Raw genomic sequence first — 22,643 nt, forward strand, 5'->3', positions numbered from 1 at the left:
TCAAATAAACAAAAAAACGAAGGAAAAAAAACGACATTTGAATAGTAATGTTTCTTCAGCAGAACATGGGAATAATGTTTTAAACTGGCGTTTATTGGAGGCAGGCAGCCGTGCAAAGTCTTAAGTCTCTGCTAACTTTGTCAATTGCATTAGTTATTTCTGATGCTACTTGTGCTATTCCCGCTACACATATGAATAATAATGATTATGATTACAATAATAGTAAAGATAATACATCTGATCAGTTCAGTACTAAATACAGCTGCAGTATTATTCAGAGGACTCATTCACATCTTAAAATCTGTCATGAAACAATACTTAAAGGTCCATATGTATGTTGTAAGAGTTACTAGCCTCCGTAATGACTCCTCTCCAAATTGGCTGTGAATTGATCCCCTCTCAGCTCGACTCCAATGTAAGACATGGGAGACAAAATCTGCAGTTGTGCAAAAATATGTTTTATGATTAAGCAGTCTTTAGGGTCAAATAAAGTATCGCGCAAAGATAGTCTTTTGGCTCAAATTCCCCCCGGAGAGAATTGGCTCATAAACGTGCTCTCCTATGAATTACCAGATTTGTATCCAATATAAAATGCTCCAACGACGCTCTCATCGTGTGGTAATGTTGTGCTCGTGGTCCCAGCCATTATCATCTGTAAGGAGCACATAAGTCCCTCTGACAGTTTCCAGTCAAGTGTGCCAACAAACAACCTCGGCAGCAATTAGCTGCATTGAGCAGTAATGCTACATATTTACCTCAGGAATCGACCTCGTTTAGACACTGCTAAAGGTTACAGAGTATCTGTCAGTGTAATTGGTCCTCAGCGACGGCAGAGAGGCACGCAACGCCACATTCATTCATTTCAATTCCCAGTCTTCCAACCTAACATACAGTTTAATCCTCTGCCCATTCACTGTTCTCTAACTCTTGTTCTCTCTTTCACTTCATTTCTCTCATTAGCTCCAACTCTCATTAAATGAGTACCACCCAGTCCTCAGTGGAATAATAATAATAATAATAATAATAAAAAAGGGTAGTTATTGAGGATACACTTTTTGGTGTAATTTTTAAGGCATAATTGGCTCATAGTGTATTGTAGCAATGTGTTGCCATTTTGGGACTTCTACTCTTCTACTTTTATTTGGGATTGTAAAAAGGGGTGAAATCATTTGTTTTTCTTGATGGCTTTAAAAAAAAATATGCCTGGATGAAGGTCAATGTGACGGTATTAAACCACATGTCAGTCATGTGTATTTTATTTGGATCTTTACACAATTTCCCCTAGCCTCTAATGTGGCCAACCAAACTCCCCATGGTGCCTCATCTACACAGTACAATCAATTATGCTAAAATAATGAAAAATAACTAGGAATGGTGTAGAGAACTAGTCTTAATCAGAGTTTCATTAACAATGAAGTATTTAGAATTGTATATACAGGGTTTGTATACAAATGGTAAAATCAAATACAATGTTTGTTCTGTTTTTACATAATGTTCAAGCCTAACATATTTTCTGTAAATTAAGCAGTTTCTATGTAAATTTCTGGCACTTATTTGTGCTGATTAGAAAATCATTTGTTGCCTTGCTTCCATCATTTTGGGGAAACAAAATGGAATTTGCTGTTATTTGGTAAAAGAAGCCACTTATGATCAGCTACAAAGTCAGTAACGCTATCAGTGTGTACCGTTATGCACATTCTTTTGCAGTGAGTCTTCAGATTGGCTGTTGTGGACAAGAATGCTACTTGTGCAACAAGGGCTGTTATCACTCAAACAACCTTTCTGTCTAATAGAGATACTGGAGCTCTGATCTTGTTAGTTTCACTGCTCTGATTAATTAAAAACTACCAGCATTGATGTGCCTTAAACAAAACCGCAATTGCCAAATTTTGTCCATAATGACAAAATCTGACTGTATTTTTTGAAACAAATTGCCTTAAATAGTATACAAGAGAGAAATGTTATTCCATACCATTTAAAAAGTAAAGCGCGTTAGGCAACATATTTCCTCAAAGTTGTGCATTTAAAACTTTTCTTACCTATTTGGATAAATGGAATTTTGGTTATTGTGCAATGTTGAATCTGTTATTTATCATTTTGTTCATGGGAGTCAGATTGAAGGACCTTTGGGGGGAAAAAAAAAAAAAAAAAAAAAAGAGAGAAGCTGAACCACCAGTCTGCATTGGTTTGAAGACATGGCAGTTTAGATATTTAGAATAAAATAAAAAGCTTGAATGATTTTGCTGGTTTAATTTTTTTTATTTATTTATGCTAATATACCAGTTGAGACGACGCATGAAAATGATCTCGCAGCAGGTTTATTTTCAGTTTTAGATCTACAGATAACTGAAAGGCCTCTTTAGGATATCAAAAACATTCTGCCAAGAAAATCCTAGGCACAACATTTACCAACACCTTGCTGTGAAACGGGAAAGACTTTGAGTTTTTACCCTTGAGTTTCTGCCTGTTATACATCAAACACTTTTGTGTTTAGAGCCAAACTGAAGCCCAGCCTGGGTTGTCATGCTTCTCAAACAGGCCCATCTGTACAATTCATAAACAGCATTTGTGAATAGAGGAGCTACTGTAGTGCCAGGACTACTGTTCTCAGGGCTGCAAGGCAGTACAAGATACTCAGATCTTCGTTGAATGGTTAGCTAGACAATATTATGAAACATATTTTCTCAGTTTCTACTGAGAATTGATCCATGGGTAGTTTTGGTTTTATAAGACCTTTGGGAAATTCCTGACAAAATCCCAAAGTATTGTAATTATTGGCATCTCCTTGTGCCACTTAAAGTATCACAGATTTCATTAAAAAAAAAAGGTGAACAACAGTCTTGCCCCCTAAAACAATGCCCTCATTTCTCTGTTTAATCCACGAACTGGGTGGAGGTAATTCTATTAAAACTGCTCAAAACGAGGTCCGTGGGAAGGCAAGGAATCAATAGCTCTATTCTTTTTCTGTCTCTCACTCACACGTACACACACTCGCTTATGGAAACATGCACTGTACAAGACTCCTTATCTCCATGGTGATACAGAGTGTGGTCTGGAAGAGAGAGATGTTGCATCATTATGGACAAACCAGTAGATAAGCACATGCTCAGGAAAACTCCTCCACAGCTCCTTCATCAGGGGTTGATCAAACTTTGTCACTTTTTTTTCACTGACTAATTGAGATGCACACTCATAACTGAGGTGTACACGTATGGAAATGTCAATTTTTGTAGCTACAAATTCTGCAGTACATTTCATTAATCTTCTGAGCCCTTAAGGGCAAATCCACAGTGTTGGAGGTCTTTATTTATCCAAGGATCACCTTAAACACCTCTGAGCTAACAACAGTATTATGGTTTCCTTTTGAACTTTTTCTAAAGTTAAGATACTTACAACTGAGTTGTTAAATAACAATGGTCGCATTAAATGCTGCAGAGCCCCTAAATATGTTTTACTTTAAGACCTTGGTATAAATCAAGCTAATAAATAACTGAATCATATGATTCCCGGATGCCGCCTCTAACATTGTTTTGTTTGACCTTTGCTGTCTGTTAAATGCCCATTTCTTATAAACTTCCCCTGCTTACTGTTTTTTGACAAACGCTTATGAAATTGTTGCTTCGATGGCATCACAAGAGTTATATTGGGCAAAGTTCTCTCAAAGTGTAAAGGCCAGTTCCGACCTTAAGATTGGCAACGAGATGATTTGTAACTTTCAACTATTCACAATTTACCAGTCCACAATATTCAGAAATCTGCCAGTTTACACCAAACCAATTAGGCGAGCCGGTGTAACCTCTTCTCAGTAACGACTCTCTGTAATTCTGTTTTAACTGATGGCTTTCCAGGCTTCTCCGTCGTTGGACATAATCGGTAGCATCTTAAAACATGAATGAGGATAGAGGATAGGTGACGCCCTCAGCTGGCAATAGTGGAGTTGAGATGGGCCTGTTCATACTGCTGGAACTTTTCCCTGTAACGTTGTAAAATGGTTTTGTTTTGTATTGTAAATCCTTGGTCTGAACTGGGCTAAATACTCCCAATGACTAGCAAATTGACCTTTATGTGTGCAAATAAGTGGGCTGGTTATCAGGAATCTAATCTGTGACCCTGCTGTAAAATTAGATAGTCTCTCAAAGCTTGTCCCTTTACTGGATATCAAATATAGCAACATTTTGATTGTTGGTTCTCCTCATTTGTCACTGTTATGAGCATGAGATTACAGGTCTCTTTGTTCCAACTTTCTTCATTATTATACCCTTCGCAGAATCTGAAATTACAGTAAGATTTATGACTGCAGAACGTGTGATGCTGGAAGTAACTTCATTTCTCTGATTCCTCTTCTGTTTCCTTCTGTTTTTTCTTTCTGTCTGTCCTCCTGCTCTCTGTGCTGTTGTTTACAGTTGCTGGACTCAAGATTGAACGAATTCTCATGATTCTGATGAAGACTGCTTTTTAGGCATTTCAGGTTTAAAAATTCCCAATTCAGACATTTCTTTTCCTTGAGCTTCAGCTCTGCAGAGGTACAGCATCTCTACCTTGTCATTTTGAAAATATAAAAATAATATAAATTGAATGCTTTGAACCTAGTGTTGTATAATTACACTATTGATAGCAGAGTTTAATTTTCTATGTACACTGTATTTTATCCTTTTACTGCTCAGTGTGCTCAGTGTTTATAAAAGTTCAAAACCAGCCATATTTGCAACTGCTCATAAGCCTTTGGGTGTTGATGCAATTATACAAACTTCCTGTAATTCTTGCTATTCATTTTTTTTTTTTATTGGAGATGACTGGTTAAAGTCTATTGTTGACTATTGATTGTTTAATATTTAGTTGAATTTATTGTTTCTTTCCCTTTGCTCTTATTGCAGCACCAAATGTGTCCGTGAGCCTCTCTCATCACTTCACTCATTGGGCATCATGTTGACCCAAATCTAAACCCATCAGTACCCCATCCTTACCTTTCCCTTCCATCTCCCCTCCCCACACCCTCTCCGTCATGACCAGTCTGAAGCGTTCGCAGACAGAGCGCTCGGTCGGGGGCTCAGTACCGGCTACAGATGAGTTCTATACCCGTCGCCTGCGACTGCCCAATGGAGGGGCGCCACCACCTCGCAGCGAGAGTGCCCACATCTCCTCTTCCGCAACCACTGGCACCAACCCTGGTGTCCCCAAGATGGGGGTTCGGGCTCGTGTGGCTGACTGGCCCCCAAGGAAAGACGGGGGAGGAGGGGGTGTTTGGCATATCACGGTGGAAACGGACTCTCCCAGCTCTACCAACACCACCAGCTCCTCGGGATCAGGAAGTGGAGATAGAGAAAGACTTGGAGGAGGTGGAGGAATTGGTGGTAGTGGTAGTGGTGGCAGTGGAGGAGGAGGGGTGTCTGCCGTCACAGCCCACAGCAATCTGTCAGCCAAGTTGGGCCACCTGATTAGCCCTCAGGACTCATCCATGCTGCGCAACATCCACAACACGCTAAAGAACAAGATGCATATCAAGGGGAAGGACAACCGCTTCCTGTCTCCTGATGGCTATCAAGGTTCACCTCGCAAAGGCATGAGACGCATCCGCCAGCGCAGTAACAGTGATATAACAATCAGTGAGCTGGATGGGGACGGAAATGAGGGCTGGTCCTTTTCTGGATGGACACCCATGCACCGGGAGTATGGAAGCACTTCATCAATAGACAAACATGGGGTGTCAGGAGAGAGCTTCTTTGACATGCTGAAAGGATACCAATCCTCTGAGGCACCCGATCAGCGAAGCCCAGCTCCAGAGAGGCTAACAGAACTCCTTACTGTGGCTCCCATTAAACAGGCTGCCCTGGACCTGCCAGATGGACCTTTAGGTCCAACCAGAGGTAGTCCTGCCAGTCGACTGAAGGAACGAGAGAAGCACTTGAAGAGAAGGTCAAAGTCAGAAACAGGCGGAGAGTCAATATTCCGTAAGCTACGTAGTGTCAAGGTGGAGGGTGACACATCTAGGGCTGGCTCCGATGTTGAGGATGGAGGAAAGGGGGATGAGAATGGGCCACCTCCCAAACCCTGGTTGTGTCAAAAAGGCTTTTCCCATTTTGATGTCCAGTCTTTACTTTTTGACCTCAATGAGGCAATCCATAGTCGGCAATCTGGGGCCAAACGCAAGAACACCACAACCGGTGCCTCTGCAGCTGCTGCGGCCTCTGCTTCGGCCACATCCTCCCTCTCCTCCAATCAGAGTGGGGTGTATGGGTCACCTTGTGGCTCACAAGAGGAGCTAAGCAAGGAGGGGACAGGAGGAGGACACGGTTCCAACCCTGCCATGGACCCTGGTGACGATAAGAGCAACGATTTGGTTCTCAGCTGCCCTTGTTTCAGGAATGAGATCGGTGGAGAAGGTGAGAGGAACATCTCTCCTGCTAAACAGGTAGGTGAAGGAATAGTATGCTTAGATTGTTTTGAAAATACATGTAAAGATGTGTTTTAATTTCTGGAAAAAATAGCTGGCCTGTACTATTTTCATCTTAAAACTGCAGTCTGCACAATGAAGTTCTGAATATCTGGTGACAAAAGAGATTGAAAATTGCTCAAATTTAGTACTGCATATTGAATTAATGAACTGAAGTCTAAACGTGATGATATGGATGACAGCTTGCTTGCTTTACTTTTCTTTATCATCTGTCTTTCAGCAGGGCAGCATAGGCAGTGGTGGGAGCTCAAGCAGTTCCTCCAGCAGTACAGAGGAAGGCCCTTTGGATGCCACCCTTTCTACTCATTTTACCAATGCTGGTGTGGCTGTGTTGGAGGCTCCCAAGGATGGGCCAAGTCAACATACGGACAGATCCAAACGCTACGTTGTGGAACACGTTGACCTTGGCGCCTATTACTACCGAAAGTACTTCTATCTCAGAGGTAAGGAAATGTAATAGTTTGGGCTTTTTCAATTGCTCTGGTGTGGAAGTTATACGCCTTCCAGTAAATCTTGTTGACTATGTTGTTAGAGAAAATGCCATTTATAGTGCAGAGTCAAGTCCTTTAGACAGTGTGTACAATCTCTAGTAGTCATGCAAATATTGACTTTTGCATTTCACAAGGAATAAAAGACACAAGTGTCATTTTTTTCTGTCAGGACATCCTCTCCTTATTATAATACTATAGACACTATAATTTCCCAAGAAAAACAACCTTTCTGTTGTTTTTTTCCCCCTTTACTTTCCTGTCATCATTTTATGCCTCAAATCCCACTCCTCCTCCCACCTAGAACACTGGAACTATCTCGGGGTAGACGAGAACCTGGGCCCAGTGGCGGTGAGTCTGAGGAGGGAGAAGTTGGATGAACACAAAGACCATGGCCAGCAGTACAACTACAGGGTCATCTTCAGAACCAGTGAGGTAAATTGAAATGAACACATTCACTCTATATTTACATTTATTGTGTTGTGTGATAACTGATCTATTCCTTTCCCATATTTGTAGCTGTTCCCTTTGTGAATTTTCATGTTCACAAATATGCCAATGTTTAGTACACTCTGTACTGAGTGATGCTACTGAGAATCTATAATGAGTTCAGATTGTGTGGGAGTTAACATATAGAATCTGCACCCTGCCTTGCTCATTGAAAAAGCCAGTTGGGGGGAGACAGTATAAAAGCTTCAGCTCAAGGTTGTCGGATCCAGCTCAAGATGCTGCTGCCCCCACTCCTTAACACCACCTCAAATTATTGCATGTTTGATCTAATTTTTAATGTATTCCGAGAATTGTTTATTCACAATGCTCAATCTGTGGTGTCTCAGTGAGAGGAAATCTTTTGAGAATCCCTGTAGCCCTTGTTGCCATCTTTTGCAATAGACACACTAGAGCTAGAGATCCATGTCCTCATTCCCTGCGCTGAACGCCCACCCACCATCTTTGTCAGCCTTCATCTGTGAAGGACTGAGCTGTGCCATTTCACAGCTAAATGAGACTAAAATAGCACCAAAGGTATTTGAGTGAAGAAGGTAAAGCGTTGCTCTTATATTAACGCGCACCATGAGTAATAGCCCCTCCAATCTCTTGGGATGACGCACGACCCGCTGTGCTATGTTTTCCTCTATTTTCTTTACATCTCCTGCTTCCCTTGTTTCCCCTCTGCTATCTTCAGAGCAGGGCGCTTTGCAGGTATAGATATATGCGTGCGTCTGTGTAGGAGTGCGTGGGATGCACTCATGTTGGAGACAAAAGTCCAGTGTCCACTGAGGACTGCTGTCCTTTACTACTGTCCTCTCTTGACTTAAGAGTGCCTCTCTTTTATAGTTTATTTAGTACTGAGTGTGCTGGCACCAACACTGGACCTACCGAACACTCCATGAAGACACCAAAAACACAGACACTTAGAAGTGCCATGGGACCACTGTGGACAACCAGCTGTGTTTATTTGTTGATGATAGATATTCAGGTCCTGAACTTTATACAGTGCACTGATTTATTCATGGGTGTCCTCCTTGTTTTACTCTGAAGTCTAAGAGTCTTCATTGTGAAAACTGCAGCAGCAAGACCTACAAACATTCTTGTATTCCCCCTTAGCCAGACAGTTTTCCACATTTTATTTTCCCTGTACCAGCAGAGAAAATGTGTCTAGTAGAATTATATATATATATATATATATATTTATTTTTATAGCAATGTGCCTTTATTATGATAAATCTTTGAGAAAACCTCTCTGATTCTTCAAATTGAATTTAATTGCGCAGATCTTTAAACCTTATCTCTACCATTTCCCCAAATAGACTTAGTTCTTCTGATGGCTGGCCAGCTAGTTTGCAGTTATTGTTGCTGGTATCAGGGATATTAAAGAACCAGTGCACTACACAAAGTACAGAAAAGGAAGCTGTAACATTCAGAACCAAGAATAGAATTATTGAAGCCGCAAAACCCCGTCCACTTTCTGTTTTGCGTTTTTTTCCCCAGTCAATCGAACTGCGGCTTGTTTTGATGATGAGAGGGAGGGAGGGTTGAAGAGCATTGCTGATTCTAAAAGAGGAGTTATTTTTGTTGATAAAGCAGGTTTGGTTTGGAAAGGTTTACTCTTCACGTTAATCCCTTTAGCAGAACTGTTATTGAGTACCTTGATTATGGAAAAATCATGCAAAATCTGCAAATATTGCTGCATTTGCATTAATTCTTCCAAGACTATCAGACCAAAACAATGCAGGTCAGCAAAATATAATAAACTCTGGCAGAAAATGACTTAGTCAACAGTACGAGGGGTAGATTTTTTTTTTTTTACAGTCTAATATTGTAATACTTTCAGTTGGTGAATTAATTCCCATGTAGTACTTTTTGCCCTCATCTGTGTGTACCTGTTTCCTTGTTCTCTTTCCATTGAATGGACTGTCTCCAGCTGAATACTCTGCGTGGTTCCATCCTGGAAGATGCAGTACCTTCCACATCCAAACACGGTCTAGGTCGAGGCCTGCCCCTCAAAGAAGTGCTGGAGTACCTCGTGCCTGAGCTCAATGTTCACTGCTTGCGCCTGGCACTCAACACGCCGAAGGTCACTGAGCAGCTGATGAAGCTGGACGAGCAGGGGGTAAGGAGACGTAGTGAGCAAATTTAGAGGTTTGATTGTGGGTTAAGTTGGGCTGGATGAATTTGCATTGATTAATTCCTTTGATTAGCCACAAATGATGAACTGCTGTTCATTTAGTAAAAAGACAATTTTATTCAGACCTTTTCTCCTCATTAAAACTCACCAAAAGTATAATCCATTCAGGTTAATCAGTCTTTGAGCCAAAGAAGTTTCCTTGCCATTTAACCTGTACTGAAGACCAAGGAGAGCAAACAATTTTCATTTAGTGCTTTATGGATCATTTGTGTGGGTGTTTTTCCACAAAGGGGATGTCTCATTGTGGGACCGAAATCTTTACTATTTATTTATTTTGCTTTATTTGTCTATTTATGCCCACGGACTGTGTTGTGAAATTTATGCAGAGAAACCATGTGCGCGCACACACACACACACACACGCGCACACACACACACACACGCACACGCGCATATCCCAACCTTAACAAAAAAAAAGAAAAACACAAAACAAGCTCTTTGATACTTATGCTCCCTGATACATCATCAAAACCTGAACCTCTGAAAATGTCAACTTGATTTCTTGGGAAAATGGCACCATAATCACTGCAGAACAACCCAAGGTTACACTTAAAATGCCAACATGAGCTCTGCCTAAAATGTCAACATGGTTGCTCAGACTCGATTTCTGCACGGTAATACAGCCGTGCCTCTCCTTTTCAATGGAACAATCTGTGTTCTCTCTGCAGCTGAGTTTCCAGAGGAAGGTGGGGGTGATGTACTGCATGGCGGGCCAGAGCAGTGAAGAGGAAATGTACAACAACGAAGGGGCGGGTCCCGCGCTGGAGGAGTTCCTCCATCTGCTGGGCGAGAGGGTTCGACTCAAAGGCTTCACCAAGTATCGAGCTCAGCTGGACACCAAGAGTACGTACATGTACAGAAAGTACAAGATGACCAAGAAAACCCTTCAGAAGGCGTCACACGGACACTGAAACTGATAATGCAGATTGACGCGCACTAAGAAGGTGTTGGCATCGATTAAAGGAGCCTCGAGTTCAGTCGCTCAGCGTGCATTTGATGGATTAGAGGTCATCATCCCTTTCACATAATGTGAATACACATCAATGCCTCATCTAGTATTCATTCTAGAATAATCACTGATTTTTCTGGACTAATATCAGAAAGATATTTATCATTATATGTGAAGATAACATATCGGCAAAATATCACAGGAATAAATAATAGTAAAATCAAAGTATTATTCTGTGTGTTTTACAGCCACAAATCCAGCAATCGTTGAGAAAGATAAGAATAGTTGACAAGAAAAATAGTCCATTCTTTTCTTATGCACAGTACGAGTATTTAATACATGCTCTCCTTAACAAGACTAAAATCCTACAATTTTCATTAGGATAAGGACGTGCAATACGAAAAGCGAAACGAGGTGATAAATTGAAATAAATTGTGTAAGGACTGCCCTTACACAATTTATTTTTTATATTTGGTTTTATTTTATCATGTTGCCCTGAGCACGGGCAATTCTCACTTCAAAATGTCAAATCGCATGGAGATGATATAAATATGTTGTTTGAAATGCCTCATCTTTGGCAATTACTGCTCCGTTCTGCCTTTTGTGAAGCTCATTCTCAGTCCACTTAAACTCCTCTGGCCTCCTTTTGCTACCTCTTTGTTACTTTTCCAAGCTTGTGTTTGATATTTGACTTTCCATATTATCCTCACTTTGTCATCGCCCAAGATGCTCTGCGAGACAACAGCTGTCCGAGCCACATTTTTTTGCAGGACATGCAATACAACTCTCAGCAACCCCTAGGAAATTAAATACAGAATGCAGAGATGCTCCCTATTGGAGGAGTGTAATTAATCGAGGCAATCTAACTAGGTTAAGTACTACTTTTTAAACACCTTGTGACTATTTTGTTCTCTGAATAGACTGTGGAGGTGGTTATTAATATGGAGTGGCTCTCTTTAGTACCAAAGCCTGTTAAGAGTTCAGGGAGCACCGAGCCATCTGATCAGCATTTGCTCCAAAGAAACAATAAAGATGATAATTGGTTATGATGCATTGAAATGTTTTAGTGAGCTAATAAGCCGAGCATTCTAGTTTATTGTTTTTTATTCATACATTTTATATACGATTTTATTCAAAAAGCTACAATTTTAGGATGCTTTCACAGTGCCAATAGTTTTGCCAAATATTCTTGATAATAGTTTTTTTCAAAATTTGAATGTGAACCAAGAACTCACCTGAAGATCGATAATCGCAGGATAATGCTATGATTTAAGATACTGTAGTTTTCTTTTCCGTATTTAAAAGTACGAGAAATTCACGTATACTTTTATCGTCCTCAGCTGACTCGACGGGCACCCACTCGTTGTACACCACTCACAAGGATTATGAGATCATGTTCCATGTGTCCACCATGCTGCCCTACACACCCAACAATAAGCAGCAGGTATGTTCATTTAAGGTCTCTCAGTTTGAACACCCTGAAGTCTCCACAAGCAAGTTGCAGCTTTTCATCATAAAAAAAAATGATCAGCTATGTCAGATTGTCAAAAAACAAAAAAACACCACATTTTTAGAGTTTACATGATTCCATTTCAAAACGCCACTTCAGCAACTGAGGTGTCTGAATCTGACTGTCAAGCTAATGTTAATGTAATGCTATGTCAGTGACCTAACACAGAAAACCTTAATTTCAAAAATATTTAAATGATTACGACTACTTTGTACACCATTGTATATATATATATACATATATATGTATATATATGTATGTAATAACTGTCATTTATAATAAAATACATTTTTAATTACACTATTTTGGACTTGAGCCAGTTGGACAGCAAATGTTCGGCCTTTCAGCGCCGTTCTTGTGTCCCATCATGTGGAGCTTCACGTACCAGTTTTGGAATCACTGGTTTGAACAATGCGATTGATTAATTTGTGAGTTTGTGCGGGATGTCTTGGATTTCTTAAGACATATGAATAAAATTATGGTTCCAGCATTATTTTTAATTTGTTTGCATTGTCCAGATATCTAATTCAAAATCTCATCTAACTCCCATTTCTGCTGCTGTTCTTGAACTTTTTCCAGTTGCTGCGGAAGCGTCATATTGGGAATGATATCGTCACGATTGTGTTCCAGGAACCCGGAGCTCTCCCTTTCACCCCCAAAAACATTCGCTCACACTTTCAGCATGTCTTTGTGATTGTGCGGGCACATAACCCTTGTTCCGAAAACAGCTCCTACAGGTGAGATTCAATTGTACGTTACAGGCATTTTTTTAAGAGACTGCATTGTAATGGTGCTGTATGAAGCCCTAACAAGGTCAGGCTACTAAAGCAAAAAACAGTAACTAAAAACAGAATGAATGAATACCAGCTAACTAGACACAATAGTCAGCTGAAAGCTTTGGAGAGCCCCACACAGCTGAATTGACTGACTAATGTAGAGTTTCTTTGTGGTGTTAAAATACAATTTGAAAGAACTAGAATTATGAGGTTGCAGTTGTACGCCTCCGCCAACCAGAGAAGTTACAGTTTACATCCAATTTAGTCCAGACTCATAGTATATGTAACGAAGACTTATTTGGTAATTAAATCTGATTATGCGTTGGGACTTTTGTTACTGTCGTGTTACTTTCCACAGTCGTTACCAAAAGCTGGTAGGTCGTGTCATAATCATATTCAGGCCAGTGTGGTCGGTGCACTTAAGTGTTTAGATAAAATCTGCTTTAAGCACTTTTGTCATACTTATGATATGTACATAACTAAATCCTCCTGAATCACTTTCCATCACCGCTGAAACAATAATGCTCTCGTCTGTTGCTCAGAGAGTTGGACAGCTCTCATTACCTCTGCAGCACCGGCACTCTGTCATGGAGTAGGCTGAGAGTGGCGAGAGCCCTCTCTACAGCTCACAATTTATTACCACGTTGTCAGAGATGTGTAATGTGAAATACAATGTACCAGCCTGAAGTCAGTTTTTTAGAAAGAATTAGCATTCAGTCTTTCTTCTTATTTCCTGTTAAAACTGTTCAGCTGTGAAGGACATTGAATTCCGTTTATTTCTGCCTTTGTCTTGTTATCTAGTTTTCTGTCATTCTCTCGTATCTTGCGCTCTATGACTCTTCCTCCCTCTTCCACTAATGGCTGTCTTAATTGCTGTCTGAGCACATTGTGTGAGGTCTTAATTGTTCCCCATGGGGCTACTTCGTTACTGAGCAACAACACACACACACACACACACACACACACACACACACACACACACACACACACACACACACACACACACACACACACACACACACACACACACACACACACACACACACACACACACACACACACACACACACACGTGAACAAAGAGACCTTCAATCGCCTGAATATGGAGAAAATACTATGTATTGTGCGCTTTCTGTGATTCACAAATGTGAATCCAATTTTCTGAAGAGAAATTGAATTTTACACACTATAAAAAGAGGTGAAACATCAGCCTTCAGAAGTAAATTATGATTCATAGTCACCACAGGAAAATTGGCTGAGTCACAAAGTATTAAGATGACCTAAATGCTTGGAAGCTTTGGTTTGTTTCTTCTTGTTTTGAGAGGATGTGTACATACATACGAGAGTAAACAAAAAAAAACAACCTTCGCTCAGCTATTAGTGGTAAGAAGACCTGAAAGGAGGGCACGCTCAGTCTTCTGGGTTCACCTGCTTCCACCTGTTTTAAAGCATTTTTGTAATACAAAAAAAAAAGAAAAAAATTTAAGAGTTGCATTAGTGGATTTTTGGTGGTCAGAAATGAACACATGCCCAGTAAAGTGAGTTTGCAGTTGTTGTTAATTTACCCCAATTGTTTGTCGTAAACAAGGCTGTGTTTTCTAACTGCTCTAATGCCGTTAGTATCTCCTATAGTTAACTGTAATTGCCTGTTCATCCCGAACTACTTTGAAAACCACTCTCGAATAATGATGTCCTAGTGGCCGTAGTCCAAACTCATGTTGATATGAGAACTATTGAACTTACCTGTAGACATTACAGCCCTCTAAAAGAGACCCTGTGCAGTGGAATCAAACTGATGCTGCTCTTCCATAAAGGAATTTATTGACATCATCACTGTATTGAAAAACGTAGGTAATTGGGAGTTAATCTCCAGATAAGCGAATAATGCAACAAGAAATAAATATCTTAGGGGATAAATATTTGCATATACTGTATGCAGTAAAAATAGATGCCAAAAGCAGTTCTTTCTTTCTTGTTCATCACATTTAGAAGTGTAAATACCATTGAGACTATTAGACTAGACAAGCGTGCATCGTACAGTAGAGACTGTATGACTTTGCTGAGCTCATCTCCCAAACATGTTTTTATTGGTGTGAAAACTCTTGTCTGTACACAGGATATTTCTTGCCCGATTATACATTTTTTGTATTATGATAACTTCATGTGACGTCCTTAGGGTGCACATTAATCTTGTCTGTGCAGTCTGCTGTAAACTGCCAGCATTGTTTTTTTGTGTTTTTTTTTTTACTTTTTCTGAAACACATCTTTTCATGTGTTGTAGCCAAAATAGCCACTTTACAAATTGAACTCTAAATACTAAGTAACATGAATGGCTTTAATGCTTTAAGGACTAGTTGTCACAAGTAGACAAAAACAATGTATACTGTATGTACCTTCACCACATCTCACTCACTCTCACACACACACACACACACACACACACACACACACACACACACACACACACACACACACACACACACACACACACACACACACACACACACACACACACACACACACACACACACACACACACACACACCTCTATGCCTCCCACTCCATCAGTTATTGACATGTTCTCTTTCTTGGCCCGGCACAGTGGGCAGCAGGTCGTGGATACTGGAAGAGCAGAGCTGCCCACACACTGGATATTTATAAGACCACAAATCACTGAAACCACAGGAATGCGCTCTTTCATTTCTCCTGCCAAACCTCCTGCCACGAGGATCACACAGCCCAGCACAGCAATCCCCACCGTAGTACATTTTCCTCTCTCTTGTTATTCTCACCCACTTTTCTCGTTCGTTATCCCCTCTTTTTCTTTTTTTTCATTCATTCTTTTTTATGCGCTCTCTGCCTTGTTCTCGGGCTGTCGTTCCTCCACCTTCATCTCGCCATCACTTTTCCTCTGTCCTGTGTGAGTCACAGGTCTTTGGTTGACTGACTCACAGGTGTTTGAGATCAGTACAAGTGCTTTTAGAGTTCCAGCGTAATGCATTGAGTGATGTTTGTAGTGATGGAGAAGAATAAGAATAAAAGGTCACATTTTATTTTAATCATTTGTTCTGCCTGCTTATAACCACTTTAGCTGCTTCTCTCCAAAATACCCCGCGTGATTAATTTGTCATCCACAGAAATGCTGGCAAATATAGCCATGTTGCTCTGTCAGTTTCTTGTGCATGAGCTGTCAGTCAAAACTGAGACTGATTATATGTTAGTAACAGTCTTTTTCTAAGTGCTGCCAGGCGAACTACTTTGACATCCTGTTTTTAGAAGTTGTAGTTTTCAGGGAGAGATGTTTCGATGCAATTCAACTTCAAATATAGGTAAAAGAACGGCGGAGAAGCTTTAACGTCAATCTGCTCACTTGAGTTCACTCAGACTAACTATTAGTACTCACTGCGTGAAGTATCTGGTGTACTTCGTGTTGATTTTAAATCCCTAAATACAAAACCTTATCAGAGTTTTGAACACTTTCAAATTGCAAGGACAAAACGCTCCACTTTTCCACCACTCGTCTTCAATATGACACCGCGCTCCCTTCATTGGAAAATTCCCAAAGTCCTGATCGCTTCACAATGTACTGTATATCAAAAATAAACAGCAGAACATACCCTTTCTGATGAGACCCGTTGTTTCTCTGTACAACAAAACATTTTCAGTTAATCCCATTTCAAAATCAGGCCACTCGGAGTCATTCATCACATTTATTTTCTGTCAGGCACTAAACACATATTTTTACAAATTGCTAAGTCATAGAAACACGGTTTAGATGTTGCCAGATTCTAGACAATCTCCTCTACACAATTTCTAAAAAGATATCTCTACTGACAATATTTTATGGTGAGATACATGAAAAAACATGATATAATTTCATAAAACAACATTTGCTTGCTTGAAATAAAGGCTAAAATAAAACATTTCTAAAGATTATGAAGTTAAATGATAAAAGATCTGAATAGCCCAGACTGCCCTGAACAAAACAAGATATTGCATGAATGGTTAGCCTCCATAATGACCAAGATATGAGCTTAAAAGTGAAGGTTGTGAAATTACCCTGAAAATAGCCTCCGGTTCAAAGGGTTAACATGTGTGTATGTCCTGCTACACTCTCCTGTAGATGTACACCCACTACCTTCTTCTTCCCTGCTTCCTCTTTCTCCCTTTAAAAGTGCAGCACATATCACAGGATGGAAATGCAAGCAACATTTTGACACACTTTCGCCTCTTGAGGGTTTTCCCAGCATTCATTTGTCAGCACTGTAACCTAAAAGCCTGTGGGGTCGCCCTCCGAGGCGAAAAAAAAAAAGTGCGACCTCTTTTACCTCAGTCTACCACAAACAAGGAAAGGTGGGAAATGAGGTGTCAACAATTTGACGGTTAGTATAATTGAACACCACACCTCTCTGGTGAGGACCGGATGTCCCTGTGGTATGTTTAGAAACTATGTGGGTGACACAGGTATTGCTTATTAGACAAAGCGATTAATCCCGGTGTCAACATGTGTCCCGAGGCATGTCAGCAGAGAAGTATGTGGGATGAGGGCTCCGACTTCCAGTGCCGCTTTTGTCAGCTAGCAATTATCACCTGTGAGAGGATCTGTGATTGAGCTCAGTTGGTCATGAGAAGGTTGGGACCAGGTCAGGTGACCCGAGTACAAACATAGATCTCTATAGAGTATATAAAAGGTCATTTCAGAGCACTGTTAGTTACCTTTTTTTGTCAACTGTGGCAGTCTGTTTGTATAACTTTATAGAACAATTTATTTTCTTTTTTTCTTTCCAGTAAGCAATCATTTTTCTATCTTTTCAGAGTCTTCCAGTCAGTCTTCTCTCAGTCTGAGTTTTCCAGGGTTTTAGGCAGGAGATTTGCAATAGCAGTCTCCCCTCATCCTCTTCTTCTCTCCTCGCTCTCCATGGCTGCTCAGCTGAGTTCCTGACATACCAGACAGGGCGAGCGGCCTCAGATGGTCATTCCAGGGGCTTAGTAAAAGGAAAAATGAGACGAGGAAAGGAAAGGGAGGGTGGAGAGTGGGGAAAACAACAAGACAAAGGCAGCAAATGCACATCTTCTCCACGCAAATGGAAATAATAACACTTGCAGTTAGACATTTAACTCTGCTCGGGCAACAAATATCTAATTAGTAATAAAATAAACTAATAAAGTAGATAGTATAGAAACCAAAGATTGTTTTACTATAAGGCTGAGACTAGGATTGCCTCCTTTACCACTTCACTGTAAATGGTTTTGTCTTTGTTCTGGAATAATACAACTTTTTTTTTCAGTGTCGCCATGCTTGAATGAGCAAACAGCATGAAGCTGTATTATTAACATTAGCTCCATTGCAGCACTTGCCAGCACTATTTTTAAAAAACAATTTTTTACTTTGAATCCTTCATGACATAAAGACTTCAAACTTTAGATGTGACATGTTGAGTTGATTTACTGCATAATAAAACTCTAAATCTCAGACACAGAATCTATGATGTCTGATCAAACCTTTCTCTCTAAATTGGCTAAATTGTTTGCCAATACTGGAACAATTGATTTGTTCTTCTCTCCCAATTAGGCTTCCTTTTAATTTCTCTTCCCGGTCTTCTTCCCTTCCTCACAGCGTGGCGGTCACTCGCTCCAAAGACGTGCCCTCTTTCGGCCCCCCTATCCCAGAGGGTGTGACGTTCCCCAAGTCATCTGTTTTCCGGGACTTCCTGCTGGCCAAGGTCATCAATGCAGAAAACGCTGCCCACAAATCTCAAAAGTTCCGCGCCATGGCCACCCGAACACGGCAGGAGTATCTGCGCGACCTGGCTGAGCGCCACACCACCAGCACGCCGATCGACCCCTCTGGGAAGTTCCCTTTCATCTCACTGGCCCACAAGAAGAAGGAGAAGAGTCGGCCGTACGGAGGGGCGGAGCTGCGCAGCCTCGGGGCCGTGACCTGGCCGGTCCACGCTGAGGATCATGGGAACGGAGGGGAGCTGGAGGGCCTTCTGGCCCTTTCCAATGACTTTCTAATCCTGTTGGACCAGGAGGCCAAGGCTGTGGTGTTCAACTGTGCTACGAAGGATGTGATTGGCTGGACTCTCAGCAGCCCTGCGTCTTTAAGGATTTTCTACGAGCGCGGTGACAGTTTGTCTCTGAGGAGTATCAGTAATAATACAGAGGATTTCAAAGAGGTGGTCAAACGTCTAGAGGTCAGAACACACACACACACACACACACACACACACACACACACACACACACACACACACACACACACACACACACACACACACACACACACACACACACACACACACACACACACTATTACATTACATATGTGGTTAGACTGATGTTTCTGGGCTCAACATGCTTCGATAATGAAATTAGAAACCGGCTCTCCTTTGTAATGAACTTAGAAAGTAGTTATTTGCTACATTTTCACAATTACATTTGTGATGGTCATCCGTTGGTCTTTTGCCCTCTGCTGACGTAGCTGAAGACAAGGCAACTACATTTTACCAATCAAATCAGGTCGGTTAGTGCCATGTTCATTCGTCAAGAGAATTTTCATTTCTAGTTTGAGTGTCAACAAGAATAATTTCTGGTCCTTGTTACACAATACATGCCACTATATGCTCATGCTGAAAAATTACGCTCCTTGAGGTTGATGTAAATCTCGGAGTAAGACCAGACCATATCCAAGGATGACAAATATTCATTCACATAAAGAGCAGAAACGTACTGAGGATTTAAATCAATAGAAAATGCTGCTGGCTGCCATTAAACATGTACCTGGCCCACTCAGTCTCCTACTAGTCAGCGTGTGCTGTCAGCGTGCCAGAATGACAATATTTCTATTTCTACATGACAAAGCTGCTGTCTCATTACTGATCTCAGCTTATTGAGGGAGTTTCAGAAACACCTCTGGTCAACATACTCCTAATGGCTCATACACCTACACATACAGTGAAGTGATGCTAGTTCGTCCTTAGCTGTTTCCATGGAAACTGGATTGGAATAAGGTGTTTTCTTATGTAATCATCAGTGCTTTAGAATATATTAATTTCCCCAGCATCTCCTTACCTTCAAACTGTGTGTGGGTATGTGTGTGTGTGTGTCTGTGTGATGTTTTTTTTTTTTTCATCATGTGTTTATGTAACCTGAGTCCACCATCTTTGATTTGCACACAAACATATTTGACCAAGCACTTGTCGTGATTTGGCTCAGATCTCAAAAGTTGCTTGCGGGTTGCATTAATGCATCTGGTGTTAATCTTCAATCAGTCGGACTACCTCGGTGGCAGAGTGAGGAAGAGAAGTGGCCTTGAGACGCTTGCTTTTTTATCATCTCTCTCCACTCACAGACCTTTTTTTTTTTTTTACTCTCTTGTTTGCTATTTGTTGTCTCTTTTCTTCTTCCGCTCTTTTCCTCTGCCGTGCACACATTCAGAAACGTCAGAGAGCGCAATATCAATTCCTATCAGGTGCCAGTCTGCAGCATGATTTATTCACGCCTCCCAGTGATGTTCGACTTCCACAGAGCTTTAGCTAACAGCCTGTTCAGGCAGAGAAAGGCAAGGATGCATCAGAAGAGAAAGAGAGAGAGAGGGACGGATAGTCGGGAAAGAGGATTGTTTTTTACCAGACTTATTATCCACTCATTGGTTGCCCTTTGTAGTTTGATAGGTGATACAGGTTGTTCCTACTTAAAAGTTAATCTGTTTTCAACTTCTCTGCCTCACTCCCTGTGAAAAGGAGGCGTGACCGCTTTGCAGCACTCCCTCACCAGGAGTCACGTCCTTCCATGAAAAAAACCACAGAAGTTGTCAAGAATTTCTTCCTAAGCGACGCATATTTGTGTTAACACTGCCTCAAGTGTCACCGCAAGAGACAAACCTCCTTTCATTTCTGTCGTTCGTCATTTGTGAGGTGTACTTTTTATGTTGAAGCACTAAACCATCTTTATTTATGCCCATAAATCCCCTAGGGATCACTTAAGTTGTAAATCTCTTCAACTTAAAGAAAGCATGTGACCATTGGCACTGAAAGTATTTACACATACACAGATGAACCCACTTGGGAGTTGAGATAATCTCATTTATTGTCTTGAGTTTCCTGTCTTGAGTTTTCTTTTTGGGGATAAATTGATTCTCCACATAAAATAGACCTCGACCTGTTGGGTTCTCTTTTTTTCCTGTCACTTTATTTCTCACCTGTACTTTGTGCGTCTCTCTGCTCTCCCCATGTGCAGTTACTCACTAAGGGCTGTGAGACATCAGAGATGACGCTGCGTCGGAATGGCCTCGGGCAGCTCGGCTTCCACGTGAATTATGAAGGCATCGTGGCTGAGGTACCTGTCTATATATAGCTTAAATGTTCGCTGGAAAATATGCTCGGAAACGGTGAAGAACACGTGTTTACATATCACATCTGGATATGATTAGTTCCTATTCTGGAGCTTTCGAGTGTTTACTGATGATGAAGGGACACTGGGGAGATAATTTTCCTCACAATGTACCATCTTGTTGCTGTGTGTAACAGATGCATTTCATATTAACCAAATTGAGGTTTAAATGGGTCTCTATTTACTGTGAAAATGATCATTTTAGCAAAATGATGAAGCTAAATGTCAATTTCATTTACAACCACATTTTCTGTCCTTCCTCCGTTTTAATCAGAAATGTGTGGTATATGCAACCATCCAATTTCAGGCCCATGGAAGAAAGCTCTGCAAAAAAAGCTATAACTCATTTCGGTCACATGACCTCATCATGCAAGTTTATAGCAGTATTTTGTTCATGTTCTGCATGGTCTTGGCTCATGTGCTGTAGTTTTACTTTATATATATATATATTTATATATATATATATATATATATATCCAGTAACATGAAAAGCCAAGTTGTTGATTTTTTTTTATTTTTTATTTCATTGGGCACTTATTTATGCATTTTTTTTTTTCCAACAGAGATAACTAAATGAAAACAATGACACTGTGTTTTTCCCAGGTGGAGCCGTACGGCTACGCTTGGCAGGCAGGACTGCGGCAGGGAAGCCGCTTGGTAGAAATCTGTAAAGTAGCCGTAGCAACTCTGACTCATGAGCAGATGATTGACCTCCTGCGGACCTCGGTGACGGTGCGGGTTGTTATCATCCCACCACATGATGATGCCACTCCACGCAGGTAGGTGGGAGGGGGTAGTTATGTGTGTGTAGAGTGTCCATGTTTCAGTTAATTGTCAATGTTCACTAGCTGTTTTTGAATATATTAATTTGGAGAAACAGTGATTTTTTTTTTTTACCTGAGATGCAGTAGTTCATCTGGAGAGGCCAAAATAAATGCTAGAGCACTCTTTGCTTTACTTTTGTTATTGGGTATTTAAAATGCTACAAATCCCAAATCTTGTGGCAGAACTTTTTCAATTCCTTTCAGAAGAAAGAAAAGGTATGCGAACACTCATTTACATATTTAAACTAACTCGCCTCTGCAGGGGCTGCTCGGAGCTCTACCGGATGCCCGTGTCAGAATACAAGAGCAGCAGCAGCGACAGTGGCTCCTTCGAGTACAAGTTCCCCTTCCGCAGCAACAACAACAAGTGGCAGAGGACCTCGAGCAGCCCTCAGCAGTCGCTGACCGCCTCGCCGCAGCCGCACACCCCCAACCGGGCCATCAGCCTGGGCAGCTCGGTGGGAAAGACCCTGTCGGCGGAGAGGCTGGAGAGGGGCGGCGTCATCCCACGCAGCGTTAGCAGCGACGGCCGACCTCTAGACACCAAGAGGTTAGAGCCTGTTCGA

The 22,643-nt window shown here is 41.1% G+C and overlaps 1 protein-coding gene across 5 annotated transcripts in view; it reads left to right on the forward strand.

Moving 5' to 3' along the window:
* Positions 1-22,643, forward strand: part of sipa1l1 (signal-induced proliferation-associated 1 like 1) — a 76,442-nt gene that overhangs the window by 37,392 nt on the left and 16,407 nt on the right. For all 5 annotated transcript variants that reach the window (XM_069708475.1, XM_069708478.1, XM_069708477.1 and 2 more), the window contains 12 exons: positions 4,404-4,523; positions 4,875-6,409; positions 6,672-6,894; positions 7,244-7,374; positions 9,362-9,550; positions 10,293-10,467; positions 11,914-12,017; positions 12,663-12,820; positions 18,477-19,056; positions 21,101-21,199; positions 21,857-22,032; positions 22,340-22,627. In XM_069708475.1, the coding sequence (XP_069564576.1) occupies positions 5,003-6,409; positions 6,672-6,894; positions 7,244-7,374; positions 9,362-9,550; positions 10,293-10,467; positions 11,914-12,017; positions 12,663-12,820; positions 18,477-19,056; positions 21,101-21,199; positions 21,857-22,032; positions 22,340-22,627 (3,530 nt within the window). In that variant the 5' untranslated portion in view covers positions 4,404-4,523; positions 4,875-5,002. The remainder of the gene's footprint in view (positions 1-4,403; positions 4,524-4,874; positions 6,410-6,671; positions 6,895-7,243; positions 7,375-9,361; positions 9,551-10,292; positions 10,468-11,913; positions 12,018-12,662; positions 12,821-18,476; positions 19,057-21,100; positions 21,200-21,856; positions 22,033-22,339; positions 22,628-22,643) is intronic.

Source organism: Brachyistius frenatus, unplaced genomic scaffold, assembly GCF_029030835.1.
Source record: "Brachyistius frenatus isolate BFR_SWC_R1_liver_20210118 unplaced genomic scaffold, ASM2903083v1 Contig_76, whole genome shotgun sequence".
Classification (NCBI taxonomy): domain Eukaryota; kingdom Metazoa; phylum Chordata; class Actinopteri; family Embiotocidae; genus Brachyistius; species Brachyistius frenatus.